This window comes from Strix uralensis, chromosome 6 (genome assembly GCF_047716275.1).
Source record: "Strix uralensis isolate ZFMK-TIS-50842 chromosome 6, bStrUra1, whole genome shotgun sequence".
Lineage (NCBI taxonomy): Eukaryota > Metazoa > Chordata > Aves > Strigiformes > Strigidae > Strix > Strix uralensis.
The window spans coordinates 43,045,758-43,068,430 of record NC_133977.1 but is presented as its reverse complement, the minus strand read 5'-3'; the positions used below and the strand labels follow the sequence as shown (position 1 = coordinate 43,068,430).

Here is a 22,673-nt window from a genome sequence, read left to right as displayed (position 1 = left end):
GAGTTCTTAATCTAACGTTTAGTATTATGTTCAGTAATAGAAAGTAACATGATTAATTACTCAGATGGATGGCTTCTGCGTTGTACCAATGGGTTATCAACTACTGTGTCCCAATAAGCATTCTGAAAGCTGCCCAGGCTATCAAACAAAATCTTTCACTTTACTTCTCATTTTCAGAAAGAAACAGAAATGTATGACCACAATGAGAGACGTTGCTTCACCATGAGTAATTTATTTTGACATGCCCAATAGTTACCAAGCATTCAGCTTGAATAAAGAATTCCATAGCATTGCAAAATTACAAGGTTTATAATTTATTTATTTCATTTACAGTTAAATTTTGAACACTCCAGAAGATGCTAGAATGAGAAACTGGGAAACAATGTTGTTTTTCCACTGCGGAACTGTTCTAGATCATTACTCTTTTGGTAAACAGCTATAAGCTCTTTTCTGGTTAGTATTTTTCTATATTGGAAAGCAGAAATAGTCACCACAAGAGAGTCATTCAGTAAGCTTCAAATAGACTTCAGCTGTATAACTGCATTAACTGCTGTTATTTCATTGATCTAGCATGTGAAATAATTACAGAAAACCTAGAAATAGGACATGTCTGAATATAAGCAAATTAAAATACTTGTCTAATTTGACAAATTACATTACTTTCCTCAAATATCCACAACTAAATGTGAAGCTATACAAAAGTACACTGGTTTGATCCACTTCATTATAAATGAAGATATACTGCAGATTTTTGAGCTTTGCATTTCATACCAATAGTTCTGATCTGCTCCTTTTGTCCAACCCACATTTAAAATAAAAAAATAAATTGCCATACTAATGATAGCCTAAGGTAAGACTTCTGTAAAACCTAGCTTCGTTTAGCACTGACACACATTCCCATGATCAGTTCGGTGATCCCACTGGGATCGTTCAGCATTTTAGGAAAAAAGGAAGGATTACCTTCTCGCTACCAGCCAAGTCTACCAGGTAAAGCTTTCCACTGAGTTTCTTCTCAGTTTCCACATTCTCTTGTTTAATATTAATGAGGAAGATACTGTGGCTCCTAGAGCTGTGTTCATTCATATCTGCAATCACATTTGAAAGGTTTTTTTTAAATTACTTTAGAACCCGAGGAGAAATTACATTTCATCAGAGCTAGCCTATGGCTAGCAAATTCCAAAGTATGAGGTGATTCACTGGAGAGCCCAGACCCCTGTACTGACAGCAGTGTCTACACCAAGAGCTGCAAATAAAGCTCATGGACTACGGAATGAGCTCCTACTTTCTCCCAATATGAACAAATTAATCAGACTCATGATAAATGACAGCCTTGGGAAAAAAGCTGCTTTTTTTTTTTCCCCTTTTCTTTCTTTTTTGAAAGTTTTTTTATTCCGCTGAAGCAATAAAATTTGACCAGAAATAGTAAAAAATAACAAAAAAAATCATAGCATAAGAATAATAAAATAACATTTCACAGATACAGTAAGAAATAAAGGCTCTGTCCTTTTATGCTTCTTCATGAGTATAGACAGCTTACACAAAACCTGCTGTGATAGAACAGACACTAGTTAGACATAGAACTACAATGAAAATGTATGTTCAGCATCCTGGACAGAAGAATAATTCTGAGCTGAGCAAGAGAATTTAAAGAGAAGTAATAATAATTGCAATAAAAAGAAGTTGGGCAGGTCTCAGTGCAATTGTGTGAGGAGATCTCCCAACATTTAGCAAAGGTCTTCATCAAAACCACGCTATTTACATTCAAATTTCAGAGTGATTTTTATTGCTTACGTAGTTAAAGATCCTCCTTCACCCAGGCTGCAGGTAAAACCCAAGCAGCTATAGTTTCAGCTTCCACTTATTCTAACTTTGATTGTAACCATGTCATGCTTGAAGTTTCATGAAGTAGCAAAAGGAAAATATTAAGAATCAGTAAAGCACTTTTTCTCATCTGTTTTCTCTATTTTCTGTTACCATAAACCCCACCACCACCTTTCCCCCATTCCTGTTCATAGCATATCTGAACTCTCTTTTTCTCCTCCATTTCCAAACTCAGTGTTTTTCAATAACACTTCCAAATCTGCTCCTTGCCACTTCAGTCTAGATAAAATTCATTCTCTGTCAACTTTCATCATAACTTTTCTGGGTGCACCAAATGCAGCAGGTAGTATCGCAGCAAAAGGTGTATTTGGATATTTTTTGTTAAAGAAAATAGCAGAAACAATGGGAGGAAACATTACTCAGAAAAAGGAGAATACATTTCTATTAGTATGGTGAGAAAGGCATGGGAAAGCTAAAGCAACATAGGATTTAACAAAGCAAGAAGGTAGAGACATGGAAGAGAAAGAAGTTACCCAGTGCATCATAAAAAATCAATTAAAAAAAACCCACAAACAAAAACCATACCCAAAACCCCACACCACCACCAAAATTTGAGTTACAAGCTGAGGTTCTGCCAAGCCCACTGCTTGGATCAAAGACATCTTACAGTATAAAGTGGGAAACGGCCCATTTTATCACCTTAATGCTAGTAGGCTGTATGCAACACAATGTCAACAAATTTGGCACAGGCTGAAGCGATTATTATGGTTTTTAATTCAGGAAGATTTCTTTGCTTTGCTATCATTGAACTCAATCCAAGTCACTGCTTCACTGGGATAACTTGCAAGAGGTAAGTAGGCAGAGGCTGATAATTGCTCTGCAGCCTTTGCCTGCTGTTTGACCAGTGAATTGCTCTGAGTTCTTGACTTGTAGCACAAAGAAGAATGTATGTACATAATTTCAAAATATCTATACTACACGTAACAATACAAATTTCGATGTTTTATGTAACAATACTATACAATGCCATACATTAAATTCAGGAGTTCTCAAAGCTGAAAGTCAATAAATGTTTCTGTATGCAGTGAAGCGGTAACAAAAGTCCAGCTCTATTACTTTTAAAGCGTTATCATTTGTGCATCATTACATCGTTCACATAAGTAACTCAAAGTACTCTGTGAACATGAAGAATCAATACACCACTAGGAAGCTACAATCACCCACACTTTATATCCAGAGAAGCTCCCGCAGAATACTTACTTGTAACGGCTACATGACGGTTAGCTTTTCCTTCATCAATGACATCCAACACTTCTTCAGGACTAGATACAAATCTTTCTGTACATCCCTAGAAATACGCAAGTTGAAAACAGAAAAGTTTAGGCAGCATCCTAGTACTCCAAATGCCAACGGGAAGAATATTTAGCACTGATGAACAAAACAGTTAGAAGAACCATCAACATCCAACATGATCATTAGTGAGGCAATGGACCAAAATATGCCTTTGTATGACTTTCAGGAGTCCACGGGATAATCTGAGAGACAATTTACTTTCACAAGACTAAACACTTGGTCAAATTCAAACATGCGGCAGAAAAGAGCTTCTACATGTAGAATACATGGAATGATGTGGCAAATATTCCTGTTACTAATTGGGTTAGATTACATACCCAAATTAGTTTTTCTCTCTCAAACTGCAAGACAAGATGCATAGTCCTCTGCCTTAATGCACTATTACTGAAGGAATTATTTTAACAATTTTTTTTTTGCCCTCTCCAGGATGAGCATAAACAGAATAATATCATATGTATATTAAGGCTCACATATGTTTGTAACAAGTATGTTCATAACAAGTAAGTGAGAGCCCAGGAAGTCATAAAACAAATTCCTAACCCGACAAATCTGTTCTAAAATATTGCAAGATTACAGCATCTATGCAACAAAATATTAAAGAACAAAATTCTTCAAGATGTTCTCTTTCATATCTGACATGAAATGGGAATAGGAATACTTAAAATTTAACACCATACTAACAAAATGGAAATGTTTAAAGTCAGGAAAATAAAGCAAATGTGATTCAAGCCAATTAATATTTCAGGAAACTGTTTAAATCCAGGGACCAATACTACTTTAACATTCAAGACTCTGAACATGAGCTGAATCATTCAGCAAAAACACTGCAACACAAATGGAAATGTGTAAATAAATGCATACGTGGGAAAGAATGAAAAACTCAGCATCAAATTTTCCTTGTACCTTAACATATGGGACTCTGTTTTTGTCTTCATGTACAGCGAGGTTTGTCTTTGACACTAGAAAAGATGGAGATCATTAGGAATATTCCACAGGTAATAATGTGTCGACTATAGGCATGACAAATACCGTGAATGTATTAAATTTGTAAATGAGAACTGTAGTCGCTTCCTGCTCCTTATGAACTTTCTGTTACATAAAACTTGGTTTTTGTTCTGTCAATCTTATACCTGTTTCTTTGAAGTTAACATTATGGCACAAAAGCTTTTGTTTATTGTTTGGATTAATAAAACAAACAGACCAACTTGGATTTTGAAGAATTCCCAAAGAGACAGAAGAACTCGCTGGAATTCAAAAAAGCTCAAATACATGTTCCTGGGTTTGTGTTACCATTACATACATTTCTCTGTCTTCAGACCGATTCAACACACACAATTCACACTTTCATTAACATACAGCATGCACATAGAGACACACAAATTGTCAAAGAGATAGATCACTCCCAACAAACTCTACCTAACAGAAGCAAAGCAAGGAATAAGTTGAACCAAACGTATTCGAAATTTAACCAAAATCTTAACAAAACACTATATACATTTTTAAACTGTAGTTTTACTTTAAGAATATACATTGTCAATGAGGCTCAGACCTGCCTTGGAGTCTGTAAAATTCTCTGCACTCATTGGTTTATAATCAAGCTATGTAGCACTGCAGAGGCAGGTGCACAAGTCAGAGATCAGATGACTTTAACTGCAAAATTCTCTTTCACAAACCCAGTCATACAGCTTAAATTTAAATCACTCTCAAAAAAAGTAACTGTTTCCCCTTAAGCGCTGATTTATACCGAACCAAAACCCACTCAGTCACATAAGAAATGCAGAACTTACCATCAAGTAGGTCCCTTATTTTGTCCAAATATATCTCAAAGTAGGAAACCTAATTAAGTAATCATAAACATTACAGATTTAAACTTTGGTGCCTTAAAAATCTCTGTACTTATATTTCTGTATCTGTCAAAATAAAAAGCACCAAACTAAAAATAAAACCCACCTCCCACATAGCTTGAATTACATCTTTCATGTGAATGATTTACAACTCATCGATTTTTCTTCATTTATCAATGATTCATCAGGAAAGTATACAAAAACCTCCTCAGACAAATTTTTTTTTTTTTTACACAGGCAAAATTGACAAAAATATTGAACAGAATCAAATCAATTCAGCTGCTATCATATCAGTACAGCTGCATCACGAGGAGGGTCAAGTTTGACAACTGTAAGAGGTATATTGATATTCAGCAGCACAAAAGCAGACAGCACCTTCAGTGGTTTAACATACAAGTTACATAAGCCTAAGCAAGATATATTAAATTAAGCTTTTAAACGAGGCATATGTAAAATCTGTCTTGAATCAAGTCCCAAAGACAAAACTGAAAATGAGCTTTTCTGTAACAAAGAGAGAGACAATTGTGCTAAAAAAAAAAAAAAAAAAAAAAAAAAAAAGAATTCAGAAGAGGGAGAATGAATGAATGACTCTGTTAATGAAAGGGTATTTGACTCACAGAAGCAAACAGAAATGTGTTAGGTACATGGTGCCTAACTGTACCCTAAATAAGCTTTATCCAGGGATTATTTAGCTAGAATACTACATGGCTAAACTCTAGGTATCCGTAAACTCTAGCTATGTATTAAAGTATCATTTTCCCTCATGTGAAAAATAAATTATGTCTCATTTTTTATACGATGAGTTGATCTCCCTATGTGACAACTGCTATTAAATACAGATATATTTTGCTTTTGTGCATTTACTTCACCTGTGTCCCATTTAAAGCCATCCTCTGGACCAGCTCATTTCAACAGTCTGGTTCACCCAGACTTAACTCATGTGCTTTATATTATCCTATTAACACACTGCTGAGGACCAACCCACACAAAAGATACCAAGTTCCCCTCCCTGTTCTAAACGGGTCTCTTAAAGAGGGAGAGACAAAAAAAAAAAATATTAATTTTCAACGTTGGCTCAGTTATTAAAAGAGTGTGACAGTTTGGTTAAATTCTTTCTCCCAATGACAGAACATGCATTTCTCTCAATGACAGCTCCTTGTATAATCACTCACTCACTCACTGCTATTTAGGCAGCTTTTCTGTTAAGATATTCATAAATGTCAACCATGATAGGAAACCACAGAAACAATTCAGTGCTGGCAGAACATCATTTATAAAGCGATAATCTTCTGCCGGGACAGGAATTTACTATATCTTGTACAAGGGGGTCCTCGTATGTCGGTATCCAAGTGTTATCATGTAGAATAGCAATAGCCACAGGAGAGCTTTACAGATGATGAAAAGAAATCAGTGTCACTCCTATGGAAGCCATTTCTATGAAAATTCAGAGGTGTCTCTTCTAAGGAGCTCAATATTTCACAATCCAAGGTCTATTCAAATATTTAGATGGTTTATTTGTACTTTGTAAGGCTGCTTCTTCTGTCTGTACTTCATGAGCACCCCCACGAACAGGCACTGCTGAGAGGGTTCTCAATACAAAATGACCTAGTTCTTCCAGATCAGTAGCTGGTACAGAGGTACTTTGCTAGATTATTAAAATATATATATATACACATATATACCCGCAGAAGTGCTTCAAGGGCTCTAATGCAAGCAACACTAAAAAAGCACTCATGTCTAACTTTTATGCACAAGGACAGAGGAGGAGAGCTCCATTCTCAGAGACCATCACCTGGTCACAGCAAGAGGACGGACTGTTTTCACACTCTACCTGTGCTCAGCTACTTAACTTTACTGAAGCCATCTAGGTATATTTTGTATGTTTTGAGGGAGGGACGACACAGAGAAGTACTCATTTTCCCTGCAATCCACTGGGTAATTATACTGATGTCTGCTTGGAAGCAAGCTGTAGTCTGACCCCAGCTCTGCCAGACGGACCGATGCTCCCCCATGGCTGAGAGCTCCCAAGGACACTGAATGAACAGTAGGAATTAAAGGCCACTCAAAAAATTTGAGAGATCATATGGTTGGGATCAAGATAGGGACATGGAAAAACACAGCAGCTGTTCAAATCGAGACTTGGACCACCATCTTAAGGAACCCATGCATAAGCTTTTAAGCCAAAATTTACTTCTAAACATCTTTCCATAAATTGCCCAAGGCCATCTTTCCTCCATTTCAAACCCACATATTACAGAGGACTGTTTATACCCTTGAAATAAGAACAACATGTTGTATTCTCACAAACGTCATGCGGATCAATGGTATTTATGGTCATAACTAGCAGGGCTGAGGTACAGCCCTTGGAGAAGCTGCAGGGAAATAAGTGTTTTCTTACCCTTTTGGCTAGGCTATCACCTGTGGTGAGAGACAAAACAAGCACCAGACTACCAAACCTGAGATGAAAACACACTGAAGAAAAACTTCCATCAAAGGCTAGTAACTGTATTAGATTATTTCTAGTGAATATCTTCAGTAATGTAATGGGTTTTGAGTTATAAAAGGGAGAAAGGAAAAATTCTGCAGCACAATGTTACAGCATGAATGCAGATTTCCCACCCAGCTCAACTTTCTTCCACCCGACCCATTATGTAACACGTCATTCCGCATTTACCTTTATATGAAACTCCAGGTTTTCATCCATGGAATAGATGTGATCAAAGATGTCATGTGCAATTCTTGGAATGATTCCCATGAGCTGAGGGTCGTGCAGCTTTCCCTGCGGACACAAAACCAAACCTTGGTAACTTGGAAAGCTCTCAGGCACAAGACAAGGCACACACCTTCCTCCAGTGGACCCCTACGAACGTGTCTGCGGCTCTGGGGGTGATTTGTTTGATCTAAGTGCACAGAAAAGGTGGCAGAACAACTCGACGTGTTAGCACTCTTCACCCAATGGAGTAAACCTATTTGTTTTGTCAGCTCCTGCCACTTGCCAAGCACACTGTCCTGCCGTTATTTACACTGTCACTCTCTGATCAAAGATAGACAAATAAACACAAACAGACGTCCAAATTACAGCCCAGTTCTCCCAGTTAAATCAGATATTTGGAAATGTGTCAGAAACAAGAAGTATTAAAGCATTTTGTTTCTCTTTCACCACTATGCTAGAAAGCTGAAGGGAAATCTGGGTTGTAGGGATTTGGGGATTAGAGTAACATATTCTGATTTGAGCTTGCTGGGCCTATTGCCAGAGAGCTGTGCCTTGCAAACACCACTGTTCTCTGTGTTAATTTGCAAAACTACCTTCCTTTATGCTTTCAAGAACTGAATATTAACTAAAACCAACAATTTCCCTGCTGGTGTGGCTCCCTTTAGTTGCATTGCTCTTTTTGAAAAGCCAGACACATACAGGAAAGCTAACAACAGTTTAAAACAGAACAGAAATATGAACTCGAAATAAAAACCTTTTCTGACTACAGCATACACTGTATTGTTATTTCCAAATGCCTTATGAAACTGATTAAATATGCAGTAATATGTCAGTAGCCGTAAGACTCCATCAGAACATAGAGCCTAGAAACTCTAATACACCTTTTGAATATATCTTTGTCCAAGTAGTACTGCCCATATCAGCGAAGCAAAGCATCTTACTCCAAATAGTGGTAGGGAATTGGTTTTTTTTAAATATAGTGGACAACCACACAATTCCAAATCATGGGAAGTCAGATCTGATCTGTAATTGCTAAAAATTATTAAACAACAAATTTTATTTAGCAAAATAGGAAGAAAAGCATACACACATACATGTGGTTTTCAGTATTATGCATGTTTGTGAATGACTAGTGGGTCACATTGACCTGTTTTCCAAGTTTCTCATCCTTTATTAGTATAGTCAAATACGATCTTCCTAGACATTGCTTCCTTTATGCTAAAGCTGGTGAAATGACAGTCAACTTCTAAGCATGAACCTAGGATGAAGGAAATTTAACACGAAGAACTGACATAATTTCCCCCTCTATCTCAAAGCCTGTACTTAAATTAGTTAAGAGGTTTCTGCCCTCGAATTACATACACGTCCTGGGGAAAAAAAAGGGGAGGGAATATAAATAAATCAGTTACATTGCTGACTGCCTTCCCTATAAAGCAGCATTCAGCTGTATCTAAACCATGAATATTTTATTTATATTATACAAATAATATTACCTTCTGCACCAGAAGCAGTTAAAATGCTATACCATATCCACCATCCCATCAAGCTTCTCAAAAACTAAAAAGTCCTTGTCATATGATACACCATTTTATTTCAGACTATGAGAATGAAAAAGAGGGTGATTAAATAATTAAATCCCTGACGGAGGGGAAAACTTGTATGTATAAACACACACTTAAACCAAACCCCAACACTCTGTTTTACCTTGCCAGCACTCAGCTCCATCACACAGCGCTGTTACTGAGCAGAGACTACAATACAATTTTCACACCACCCATCCCTTCTCCCTTGAAAAGCTCACTGAAACCAACTGACTACCCTGTATTACTGCATGAGGAGTTTTCCCAAAGAGGGGAAAGGAGTTTTTCCTAAACCAGGATAAACAGAGATTTGTTGATATTTCTTCAAGTGCGCATAATATCCAACCAAAGGTACGTCTACCCTGTCAAGTACCACAAAATGCACGAAGACAGCTACAGATCCAGAAGCACTACAGCTATGCAGTGTCCCTGCTTCTATAGCAGCTTTGATCAAGCTGGGTTGTGAGCTCGGCCAAAGGATGGCTTGAATTCCAAGTTTTGTTGCAGAGACTTCTGCCTGCACAGAGGTGCATCAGCTTTGGGATCACTGCACCAGGTAAACATACCCCCTCATAATTGTGGGGAAGTGACAACTTATAAAAGTATTTAATTAAACATTCTCCCAGTCCCAACAAGCCCTGTAATAATTATGCTTTCCTTTACCTAGCTTTCTCTAGCTCAGAAAAGAAATCAATCTGTAAAACACGATTAAGCGCGCACATAACTCAACCACTGCATCTACAACTTCTTGGGCTTGGGCCTTCTCACTATTTAGGTCAGCAGAGACTTCAGTGAAACAAGATCACATTCAGCATTTTAAGAAGAGTTAAGATCTTTAAAACGCTGTAACACCAGCAGTTTGTCATGCATTAAAAAATACTGATTTTTACTCTATTATGAATAGATTCTTATTAAAACAAGAGATGACTGAGGCAGGTCCCATTATAATTTATGGAGACCATAAACTGGAAGCGAAGAGAAAGTTAAAGGTAGGGTATTCACTGAAAAGGTGGAATCAAAAAAAGAAAAAACCCAAACCCACTCTCATGAATTTAGCTGTAACTTCAGAAGGAGTTTGGAGAAATGTGCTGCTGCTGCCATGCTGACATTGCAGCTAGTAAACTCCCCCAGAGCACCCGGACAGAGAGTTCTCTGCTCATTAAAGCCTCTCATTTTAATAAGAACATTAATTTCCACATTTCAACATAGCAGGCAGGCAGTAGCTAGTGAAGTGTAACATTTGAGACACTGCTGTTTAATTTCAGGATGTTGACATAATAACTACAATCTATAGGGACCTAGTATTGAAAACTCTACTGACAAGGTCAAAGCCCATCAATATAATATTATAGGAAAAAATTTTCAAGAAGGTATTTGTCCTGCTATACTGCTTGGCAAATGTTTTATCTAGCACAGGAGAAAGACCTACGTATGTCAGAAAGTCTATCCTGGCTATATTACACTACCATGTCCTGCTTAAGCTTAACACTAACACTAGGAAGCATTTCACATTTCACAGAAAATCCTCCACAGCAGCTTTACCAAGAGGATTTACTATTTCTTCAACTTCAGACTATTTTTTTCTTCCACAACATACTTTAGCAACTTTACAAGAGGATGTTAGGTTAAAAGGGGGATTAAAACTGAATATAGACTTGATTCCACTTTAAAATGACAGCTTTTTCTTTATTAAAGAAGTGAAACAGCCATTTTTATACAGTCATTTTCTTTATCGCAGCTTGTAATTCTGAATATAAATTGGCTTTAAGAGATCTTTCCCCATGCCATGTGGAAGCACCAGCTCAAGCCCTGCAGACATTTTGATTTAATTACATTCAGAGCTGGTGGATTACTCAGCCATTGTGCCATCTGTGAGGGCTGAGCTAGTGATTTCCCCCATCCTCGCAAGGACAGACTTAATTAGACGTGAGGCATCAGTTATTGCATCCTCCAGGAAAGGAACAACTGTGGCAATCCAACAGCAATTTCACGAGGGCCTGTTGGCTCCAGAGAATATTGCTTTCCCTCTCCTTTAACCTTCAGGTTAGGTAGGTCACCTGTGTTAATTGTGTAGCAAAACCATCTGATGCTGTTAAACAAATGAAAACTCATTTTTTCCTTTCATTTAGCAAAACCTCCCATTTAAACTTCGCAGTTGAACTCAAATGCTCCAAGACATATAGACACAGCTTGCGCAGTGTTGTGATGGAACAATTCGATGAGCATTAAATGCTTGAATGATCCTTCTTTTTTAGCAAGTGACTAAAATATCTAAATGTCTTCTAACGGAACAGTTAAAAAAAAAAAAAAAACCCACAGGAAAAAAAACCTACACTGTCACACTTCATGTAGCAGAAATACGAACAGAGTTAGGACTTCAGCTCCTGGAATTTGGTATAATTTGGTGTTCTTCTTCAAAGCAACAATTCCCAAATTCATCCATCTGTGCTGCAGCACACCAGAGTGGTATTCCCAGAAGGGGAGTGCAAATGAGAAAACCAATAACCAAGGCCTGAATTTTCATAATCCTGCATGCAAGGGAAACTCTACAGACCCTTATTACTGTTTTCATTTGTGGATTAACAAATCTCACTCAAATCCTTCAAAATATACACATACCTAAAGCTGTTATGAGAAATATAGTGAAACTATACTTGATATTTTTCACTCACCATTTGTTAGTTTAGTTAGGTATCTGTAGACATCTCTTGAAAAAAACTCCACATTGGAAGAAATACTACAGCTTAAAAGGCAGTAGAAGCTAAACATGCACAGATCTCTTTTTATATGTCACTCACAGCCAAGTGCTCCAGATACCTGACTCATTCAGGTAATTGGTACATAGAATTCCACTGCTGCTACCAAACTGATTTAATTTTGCCACTGTACCTCCATGGTATGCGTTTTTCCTGATGATGTCTGTCCATAAGCAAAGATTGTGCCATTGTAGCCTTCAAGAACATCTGCGAGAAGAAAAAAAAAACATTAAAACTCATATTGACATCTTAAAGCTGGATTATCAGCATTTCAGAAGTCTCCTACAATGTTGAAGCTCAATTAGAAAACAGTTTGTGCAATAAAGAATGGGAAAAATATAACTAACTACCTTTAGGCTAAAAAAAAAAAATCTCATAATAAAATGTGAATTAGAGAATTGCAGAATTATTGACATCTCTCTCACTCTCCTGGGGAAAAAAAAAAAATCTCTGGACACTAGATATTATCCAATATACCTGTGTAACACAGGAAAGAGAAAACTTAATTACCTGCATTTTAAACCATCATGCACCATAAAGAAAATTAAACTCATACTGTATATTTCTGTTACTTAACACCCTCAACAGTTTATGGCCTCATTAATTTCCCAGCTTGTCTGCAAAGCAGAAGAGCAAAGGAAGAAGAAAGTCGGACGAACGGGAATTTGCCTTATTGAAAATATACTTCTCTCAAGGCAAAATGAATAATTTGATATTGCATTAAGATATAAAAACATCCATTTTTAACTTTGCAGTGGTTAATTCCGTGGTAGCTTTCAGAAATCCGGGAGGGCTGTAAATCAGATGGTTCTTATGCACAGTCCCACGTCCATTCATCACCACTGGAAGGATTACTGGGCTGGACTTGCTCCAGGCAAATGAATTTACAGTCTGAAGTAGGGCCACCTATTAATGCAGCTTTCACGTAAAAAAGAGTAATACTTATTATTATAGTTGCTAATAAAGAGTGAAGGAAACTTTGAATCTAAAAAGCAGTGGTGATAACCCTGTGCCGCTCCCACCAGCCTCCTCTGAAGGACGCCCCGAGCCGCCGTGGGCAGCGAGGAGGGTGCTGGCCCGGGTGCTCTGCACAGGGACACCCACCTTCTCCCACCCCACGCCTCTTGCCGGGGGCCAGCAGCATCGAACTCGCCACCGCAGCTCTGCCACAGGCCAGTAAATATATACACATGACTATATTATGTATAATATAATGTCATATATATTACATTTACATAAACACACACACATATAATCTCCTTATTTTATCTCCATATGTGTGTATGTAGATGGTCCAGATAGGAAGGATAATTAAGATATGATAGAAAAATATAAAACAAATGATGAAGGAACAAGCATGAAAAAAATTCAGATAAAAACCAGCAAAAGGTGATTTCAAAGAAAAGAAACAGATAAAAGGACATCTTTTTTCAAAGACAACTGCTACAGAGGCCCACATTTCCTATACAGCAATACTGAGTAAAGATGAAATCGGAATGAAGCCATTTAAAAATATATATTCTAACTAAACACAGAGTGTAACTGTTTTAAGTTGTGACATAACCATTTTGGAGAGCTGAAGAGGACAGACATGCCAAAGGTTGTATAGGCCTTCAAAGAGTATTGCTGGGTAAATTTTTCAACTCATAAAATCTAGGAGAATGACAAAGTTAGAGACTATAATTACTGTCATTCTGTTATTAACATTTTGTATGAATTTAGCAGCCTCATCTGTTTATAAAAATAGACACTGTTTAGTCCTGTTTTAAGGAAACAAAGTTTAACATACGTAATTATAAATAATAATTGCATAGATAAAAAAAACAGATGTCCAACCATAGATGTAGTGCTATCCCCTGAGTTCATGCCTTCAGCCCTTCACCAACTGAATAGGGCCAAATTTCATGTTATTAGGCTTCTAAATAGGGCCAAATTTCCTGTTATTGGTATTTCAACACATTCATTCACCAATTCTTTTCTGAAGGGAACATCTCATCGATCTTCAGTTCAACACAGCATGAACTCGAGTGGAAGGGAGGGGCTACAACAATGGTAGCTTGAAACAGGAGAAAAAAGCTGGTGAGCCTCGCTGCTGGCCCTCCGGCTGCACCACGTTCAGAGCCCATTCACTTGCAATTTTAGTGGCATTTTTTCCAATAAATCCTCAATATATACTAAGTGTTGCCACTGGAAGACATTAAAGGACTAACAAAAGAAAATTAGCTGGTTAGCTCCACTCAGCTTGCACCAATGGGCCTAACCTGAGTGAACCACCAGAAACACAAAGCGCAGGACCAAGGAGGTAGAGACAGAGATGCAGCCAAGGATCTGCAGTGTAAGAGCAGCAGCAGCAGCTCACAGCAGATACAAGTTGTATCTTGTTTTTTAATACAAAAGCATTATTTCCTCTTAAAAAGTTAATCAAGTTAATACTGAATTTCAAAATAGCCTATAGGCAAGGCAATATTTAATGCAACTCTTTTTGAAATATTTTAAATAAAAAGTTTACTTGACACTCTTCCTATTAAACACACACACACATATAGAAAGCACAGCAGGGAAGCAGTCATATTTAACTTTTGAGGCTACACCCAGTTGTAAGTACTCCATATCCATTGTGTATAGAAGGCTCCATCTTTGTTAGTCAGCAAGGAAAGAAAATATTTGTGTTTGGACTTTTGTATTCTAGACGGAAATCTAGCTGGAAGTTGGAAAAGAAGGAAGGTTCATTCTGCTCTTTGGATGAAAACTAGCGCATGGGGAAGGTGAACTAAAATGTCTGGAAGGTGCACAGAACTAGAGTTTCAAAGGTGTTTAGGCATCAAAAAATATAAATAATTGTCCTGGGGAGGTGGTTCAGAAATCCTTGAGCAATTCTTGCTTGTTTCTAAAATACCACCTAGCATCCAAATACCTTTAAATTCCCAGGACAGTTAAATAGAATCTAAGAGTTCATTACTAGTATTTCCTCTTCATGCCAAACTTGGTTAACTTTAAAAAAAAAAAAAGAAAAAGAAAAAAGAAAAAAGGTTGAATTAAAAAAAAGAGGCTTATTATCTCCAGGTGAAGCAAGGTACAATGTCAGCTCTATACTGGCACACAGCCTAGGGGCAAAATAACCTGATTAATCAACTGTTATGTAAGAAAATTGCTCAGAATTTGCATCAACTTATATACTAAGACACATTCTGCTTGAGGAAGCACAGATAAGTAATTTGCCTTCCCAGTTAGCAAAAAATACCTTATTCTATAAAAAAAATAGTTCGTTGTATCACCTGCAATTAAAAGAAGTCAGTGGTCTCAGAGGTAGAAGAGGTTATTTTTGTTGGAAGGCTTTTCACCTTAAGATAGTTAATATACCATCTGTCAGATGAATAAAGAGAGAAGACAGTCCCAGATAGAAACAGCTTGCACAAAACTTAAGAGGGAGGAAGAGGGAGGGAAAAAAACAGATGAACAAAGTGACTGAACAAAGATCAGTTGGGATTTTTATGTAACTTGTAAGAAACAAAAAAAGTCCAAGTGCTTTTCTTAATTCCTAGTCCAACCCTCTCTCTACAATGATTTTGTTTGATTTAGCCTCCCCACAAAAGCCAGCTAGTCCACTCAGCCACTCAGCTGCTGCCAGATGGCCTTTTCCCTGACGAGGATGGATAGGACAAGTAGCAACGGTCTAAAACTGCAGCCCTTGTGTTGGGGCTACAACACAGACTTGCTCAAGTTAGGGGCCCGGAAAGTCTTTCCAGCAGCTCCAGAGTGCCCAGCAACAAATGGCCAAGGGTGGCTGTGGCCTGGAGACCTTTCAAATGGACCACTGACAACTACAGGAGTCTTAAGGAGGACATGGGCCTGCTCAAGCGGGGCCAGAGGAAGCCACAAAGATGCTCGGGGGGCTGGAGCACAACCCTGTGAGGACAGGCTGAGAGAGTTGGGGGGTTCAGCTGGAGAAGAGAAGGCTCCGGGGATACCTTAGAGCGGCCTCCCAGGACTGAAAGGGGCTACAGGAAAGGGGGGAGGGACTCTTGATCGGTGGGGAGGGATAAGACAAGGGGGAATGGGTTTAAACTGAAACAGGGGAGATTTAGATTAGAGATAATGAAGAAATTGTTCCCTGTGAGGGTGGTGGGGCCCTGGCACAGGTTGCCCAGAGAAGCTGTGGCTGCCCCCTCCCTGGAAGGGTTCAAGGCCAGGTTGGACGGGGCTTTGGGCAACCTGGGCTAGTGGAAGGTGTCCCTGCCCGTGGCAAGGGATTGAAACTAGATGGTCTTTAAGGTCCCTTCCAACCCAAACCATTCTATGATTAATGGCAAGACCACCAAACAGCTTTACAGAGGTCCTTTTAGCCTCATTTCTACAACAAATTTTTAGCTCTATACTTCTCTTTGCCATCTTTAAACTTTCTAGTTCTGCGACTCAGCATTTGAGGCTCATATTTATAATCAGAATAGAAAGTCAATAAGCTACCCAGTGAGAGCAACCCCACCACCCAAAAAAATCATAAAAGCAATTTTCTCCTCCTCACAGGACACACGAATGTGCAGATGTTCACATATGCACCAATGTGCTCACAGCCCCAGTGCTCAGCAATAGCTTGGGCCATTACATATTCTCCTGCAGTGTAATTGTAGGAAAGATGAAAAATCCAGTTACAGACATCCATCTGTGTAGACTGAGAAGATAAAGCTGTTTTCTGGCAATAAAGAGCAATGGGAAACAAAGCAAAAGTGGTGGCAATCACACACTATTGTTCTCTTTCAGATTTAGTGATATTTCTTAGTTTGGTTAAAAAAAAATGCAAACATAAGTTCCCAAACTGCGGTCATATGCACCAGTGATGATTCCCCACACACTTCCACTCCTGGTACTTCTACCCTTGGGACTACCTTGAACAAACGCCATCCCAGCGCCCACCCCGATTCAAATTGCTGTAACACACGGATTGCTTCTCTTCCTCTAAAAGAACTCCTTGTTTCTCATGTTTCTCACGTATGGAATGTGAAATACTTTGACTTAGTCATTGAGCTGTTTACTTAAACCTAATCCCATTTCTTCTTTAGTGAAAAAAACCTCATTTAGATCATTCTTATTGTCAACATAGTTATTATAACCATTGTTTTGGAGACTGTCAGGCCAGCTGGCATTTTCTGTAATACCATTAATCACAATGAAACCACCAGCCATTTCATGGGAGTATAATGAAATCTGATAACAAATAGTAACCTTGAAAAGCTATCTAAAAAAGTCTCAAAGATTTAAATAGTGCTCCAAGTTGTAATGCACTCAGCTCATATTTCCACGCAGTAAATTACATTGTTCCACTCTATCAGAAACAGCCCAGTCCGTTTCACATTTATTAGGCTTTAAACTGGAAATTAAACATAAGGAAATATAAGCCCTGAGCTCAAGAACATCACTTGAGTGATGCTGTGCTCTCCCTACCCCCTCCCTCTCTTACACTCTCCTCCTCTCCTTTCCTCTCCCTCCTCATCACTCTCCTTCTCTCTTTTTTTCCTATTTCTCTTTCTTCTTTCTTCTACACCCTCTGTTCCATCAGACTTGCCTTTCAAGTTATCTAGAGGGTCCAAGTTAACATACATGCAAAAGTTTGAACTGCATTTTCAAATAGGACTTTGGAAAGTATTTGCCTTTCTATTTGATTAATGAAGAGTTAAGTCACTGATTTGGGTCTTCCAAATTGCTCTCAAACAGGATTTTATTTCTCTCACCATTGTCAGAGGAAACCAACTTCCACAGGGGATATAAATACCCTCCACAAGTCTACAAACAGCAATATGCTGCTTCTGTTAGCACACACTGTAGTATTGAACTAGTTCGCCAAACTTCCAAAAGTTGAGTGGTGTGTCAGCAACCCAGACTAATGATTTTTAAGCTCTACAACTCCAATCCCACCAGATTTTATTAAAGGCTTACCCGTCTGAAGTCAGAATTGCCGTAATTAGGTTCCCCTCTGAGAAGAGGCAACTGAAGTCTTACGACTCATTTCCTCTCTCCAACATCAAATAATTCAGCTTCTGGTCCTCACCCCCAACCATCTAGACTACAGGCATGTTGGTTTGCTTGAGGCTGTCTGAGTGAGCCAACCCATTTCCTCCAGGACAAAACCCAGGGTTTGCAGCAGGGCTGCTCACCCCAGGGACCTCTCCCCACCAGCAGACACACAAGCTCTCAGCAGATCCAGCTCTATGCCCGAAACACTAGCGAGTCCTTCAACACTGCACCTCTGAGCAACCCCAAACCTCTCATACCACATAAACTCCATGGTGTTCAACACACAGCCTTGCGTTGCTATACAAGCACAACTCTGACCAGCTCTGACACCATTCCTGTTGTCTACACACTTTGATTTAAAAACCAAAATGGAGAACTGCATCTTGGGGAGCACAGGGACATCACACAAGGCCAGGGAACAACTAGACCAGGTGCTACTCGTAACCCCTGAGATGCTGTAGCAGTTGTAATACCATCATGGACGGACTATCCAGCATCAGAACCAAGTGGGAGGTCTGAGGGTGATCTGGGAGGTGGGGGAAGTATGGCAGGCAATTAAAATGCACCCAAAAAGTTTGATTTTAAAGTTAAAATCTTGACACTTCAACAGTTTATAAGGTTTAAACAAATAGGGTGCTATCCAATATGCACTTGTGTTCTCATTTCATTTTAAATGCAAGCTATCTGCATGCAAAGCAGCTGCAAAACCAGTGCCTTCTGCATTTTCCTTTAACAGTCCATCCTTCCATTCAAAGACACAGCTAGTCCATGCTCATCCCGTACTGAACAGTCTCATGCTGCAGGAAGAACATAGGTTTTGTTGTTTATCCTATATCACAAAAAGCTAATATTTGTGTGGAGTAAGAGTCACATACAAGGAGAAAGTAAGAAACCAACTACTGCAATTCCTTCTGCTCTTTTTCTTTTCTTTTGTTTGTTTTGGTTTTTTGGTTTGTTTGGTTCTTTTTACACAGACAATTCCTTAAAAAAGGAAACACTTGGAATTACTAACTACTAAACCCCCATACAGACATCTAAACATTTATTATCCTGCCTTTAAATAGCTTGAGGGGAGAGGGAGACATCTTTTTCCCTCCCCCCAAGCAGGAATAAACAAAGCCGACACCTACCTTTAACAATCTGCTTGGCACAGGCATTATAAACTTGTTCCTGGGTTGTATTAGGAGGTAACACTCTATCAAAGACATACGGCTTCCCTTGCTGCAAAGAAAAGAGAAACTCTGTAAGATAAGGAACATTTAAAACCGTTTATAGACCCAATTTAACAGGCATCCTGAAATGCAGCATTTACGACAAAGGAAGCCATTCAGTGCAATGGAGATGACAATATTTTGTTGACTAAACAGATGTGACATCTCATGTACTTCAAAACCATCTTTTCTATAGCTGGCAAATAAAACACGGCATATGTTTTCTGCATGTTCACATTTGGGTCGGCAGCTACAGTTGCAGGAGACAAAAAGCTGAAATATCAGCAATTGGAAGTTGATTATTTTCTCCCTCTCCTAGGAGTTAAGGGGGAATAGCCACATAAGTATTTGCAAAAGATTTGCTGTTCATTACTGCAAACTAGTGAAAGCTGTGAGAAACAGCAATCAGGCCTGAGATAATCAGAAGTTTGCAGGTCCTGAGAGCTGCTTTCTGCTGAGGCTGGGGTGGCCCAACACAGTCCCAGCACACTATATGTTTCTCGTTTCATTTCTATGCTAAACATGCAAACGTGTCAGTAAGCCCACAGGTTAGGCCCAAAACAGGCAGCCCAGACTGTTACATTGCCCTAAGCTTGTGTTTTATTCAGAAATTGTAATGATTTTTATCCTTAGCACCAACAACTAACAAGATGTCATGTGGAAACAGCTCCAAAACGATGTTTTGAATGGGATGGGGGCCCATTTCCTGGTTGTGAACCACCACCATCTCACCGCAGACACTGAGCTGCCCTAATTCCCAGGTGACACCACAACTGACACTTGTTCCTATGCATATGTAGTGTGGCACAACCCGCACATACACTTCCAGAAAATTTTGATTCCTCTTTGTAGCGAGTATAATTGGTTACAAGAGAAACACATATTAACAATCCTAAAAATAGGTTTGTGTGACACTTAAAAGGTAAATCAATTCTTAAGACAGCAGTACAGGTCCTTACAACTCAAAACAAGCAAGACATTTGCATTTAAAATACGATCCCTTTGTTTAAAGTTACACTAAGCGGATGTGTGACATCTTTCTCATCCTCTATCAAAGCCTGTAATATTTCCCTTCGAAGATGTGACACCTGCTCTGAGAACAGCATAACGAGGGCTTCAAAGCTAACTGTGAGGTGGCTGGATACCCAACGTAGGACTCTTGTTCTGTTGAGCTGATGTGCCACTTCTGCCATTTGCAGCCAGCTGTTCAAACACTGCGCTCAATTAGCCATTTTTGTCACACTTTGATTTTACTTCAAGCAGATCATAAGCTTACGCTTGCCTGCTCCTTTAAACTCCGGTACTTAACAGCCACAGGGGAAAATAAGACAGGGAGGTGTTTGCCTGCAACGTGTGCTCTTCATGTTTCATTCCAGAATCTCAGATCTCAAGGATAAGAAGGCAATTTATAAACCATTCAGTAAATAATTCAAGGTCTTGTGCTGGCATGGGGTGAACACTGGGCCGTCCAAGCAGCCCACTTGGTAAGACACAAGCCCAAAGAGGCGACTCAGACCGACATCACCAACGCAGCCCCAACCCCCAGGGGAGCAGTGAGACCGCAGGGAACACCCAGCTGGCACCTACCCCCAACTCTGCCTCTCCACAGCGTTCCACGGACAGCGCACGTCGCGTGGCTCTCGGCTAGACAAAGCTCTTCACTCCCAGGATGAGAAGGGCTGCCCAGCCCTGGTGTAACTATTCTGGAACAATTTCTCAAATGGACTTTTTTACCTATTTACCCCTATTTTGCTTATTCCAAGCACTAGACAATAAGCCCTAATGCAAGAGGCCAAAAAAACCACTCGGACACACAAACTCAGCCATCCACTTAGCCCATTTATTTCCTTCATGCCTGAGTTGAGGCTTATTAGCTAAGCAATGTGAGAGAGCAGCAGAGAGCGATGCCAGTTGCTCTGGTGCAATCAATCCAGCTCTTCTACCATGCTCTCAACAACTATAATGTCAGAGCGCCCCAAAAAACAATCCCATCATAATTGCGCTGCACGCAGCTGAAAGAGGCACTGGCTGCAACTGTTATTTAGCTGCCAAACTGAAAAGCTACAAATGTAAATCAGCAATTCACAAAAGTGCTACATAGGTCAAATTTCTTCCTCGGGATTTTTTTGGGGGGGAAGGTAGAAGCCTGGAACACCCATCACTGATATCTGAATAAATGAATGCAAAAGATCACAAGGCATCTGTCACTAACCGCACAAAATGAGAGCGCTCCGTTATCCAAGCAGCACTTACAGGTGTTTGGGGAGGTTTTTTGTGCTTCATCTCCACATTTAACTTAGACAACTCAAGGCTCACGCTCCTTTCCACAAAGGAGAGTATGATGAGTGGGCACAGACCCTCCCGTGTATCCTCAGTTTGAGAGTTTATACTTCTGTTGCTCTACCACTGCTTCTCCTCTGCCCTAAATCCTCCCAGTCCTGCTCAATCCTCTTCTCCCCACCTACACTGCCAGCTGCACTCCCCGCTCCTTAGGCTCCTCATCCTTCTCCCTCTTTCTTTGTTCAGAAGTTCCTGCTTGGGTCTCTGATGCTGGAGAAGTGTTGGGCACCTCCTGTGTCACCCCACTCATCTTTCTGGGCCCTCCGTCCCACCAGCAATCCTCGGAGTCCTCCTCACCACCAGCTCCAGGCTCCTGGTGGCACTCGCCCACCGGGTTGTCCCTCACCCCTTCCATATCCCCGCGGGGCAGTGCACAGACCCACTCTGTGTGTGTGCTGCAGGAGCTTACCCGCAGCTTACAGAGGCTGGAGGAGACCACAACACCTCAGACAGGGAGAAGATGCCCAGCCTGAAGGAAAGCTGTGGCAATTCAGCTGCCAAGATACTGTTAAGATAGAAGATTTTTCTCTGGAGCAAACTACGGGTTTGGGTTTTTTTTTGTTTTGGAACGTGTTATCATTATAAGCTCTTAAATTTTGACAGACTTTCCTCAAAGGTAACAAAAGCCATATCCACGCTACAAAGACAACATGCTGGCAGATTCAAAGGTTTTGCTTCAAAACAGAGAGGGAGGGTGAGCAAGCATGAATATCACCTTATTTTTAGCATGTTCCCAAGCAGTACTTTTTCCCCTATTGTCACCTTCAGACATAACACAACTGCTTTTATTTTTTTTTCAAATGTAACTCAGCTTGAACTAAATACCAAAATCAGGAAGATTTCACTCTTATTAGAGCTTACTCATGAAAGTAATAAGCAGCTAGAAATAAAGTGTTATTTTCTGAGCTGATGCTAACAGTTTTATCTGTGTGCCTCCTCCATACATTATTTTTCAAACTTTCTCATTATATGCAGTGTATTATCTCTCATACATAAATCACATCTTCCTTCCTATGCCATTACTTCCTACAGTCCCCCTGACAATC

General features: G+C 39.5%; 1 protein-coding gene across 1 annotated transcript in view; it reads right to left on the bottom strand.

Moving 5' to 3' along the window:
- KIF5C (kinesin family member 5C) overlaps positions 1 to 22,673 on the bottom strand; it is an 86,023-nt gene that overhangs the window by 40,928 nt on the left and 22,422 nt on the right. Inside the window, exons 2-8 of the mRNA XM_074873831.1 lie at positions 19,207 to 19,297; positions 12,201 to 12,274; positions 7,693 to 7,797; positions 4,962 to 5,010; positions 4,078 to 4,133; positions 3,082 to 3,169; positions 961 to 1,085 (exon numbers count right to left, since the gene is read on the bottom strand). Coding sequence (XP_074729932.1) covers positions 961 to 1,085; positions 3,082 to 3,169; positions 4,078 to 4,133; positions 4,962 to 5,010; positions 7,693 to 7,797; positions 12,201 to 12,274; positions 19,207 to 19,297 — 588 coding nt within the window. The remainder of the gene's footprint in view (positions 1 to 960; positions 1,086 to 3,081; positions 3,170 to 4,077; positions 4,134 to 4,961; positions 5,011 to 7,692; positions 7,798 to 12,200; positions 12,275 to 19,206; positions 19,298 to 22,673) is intronic.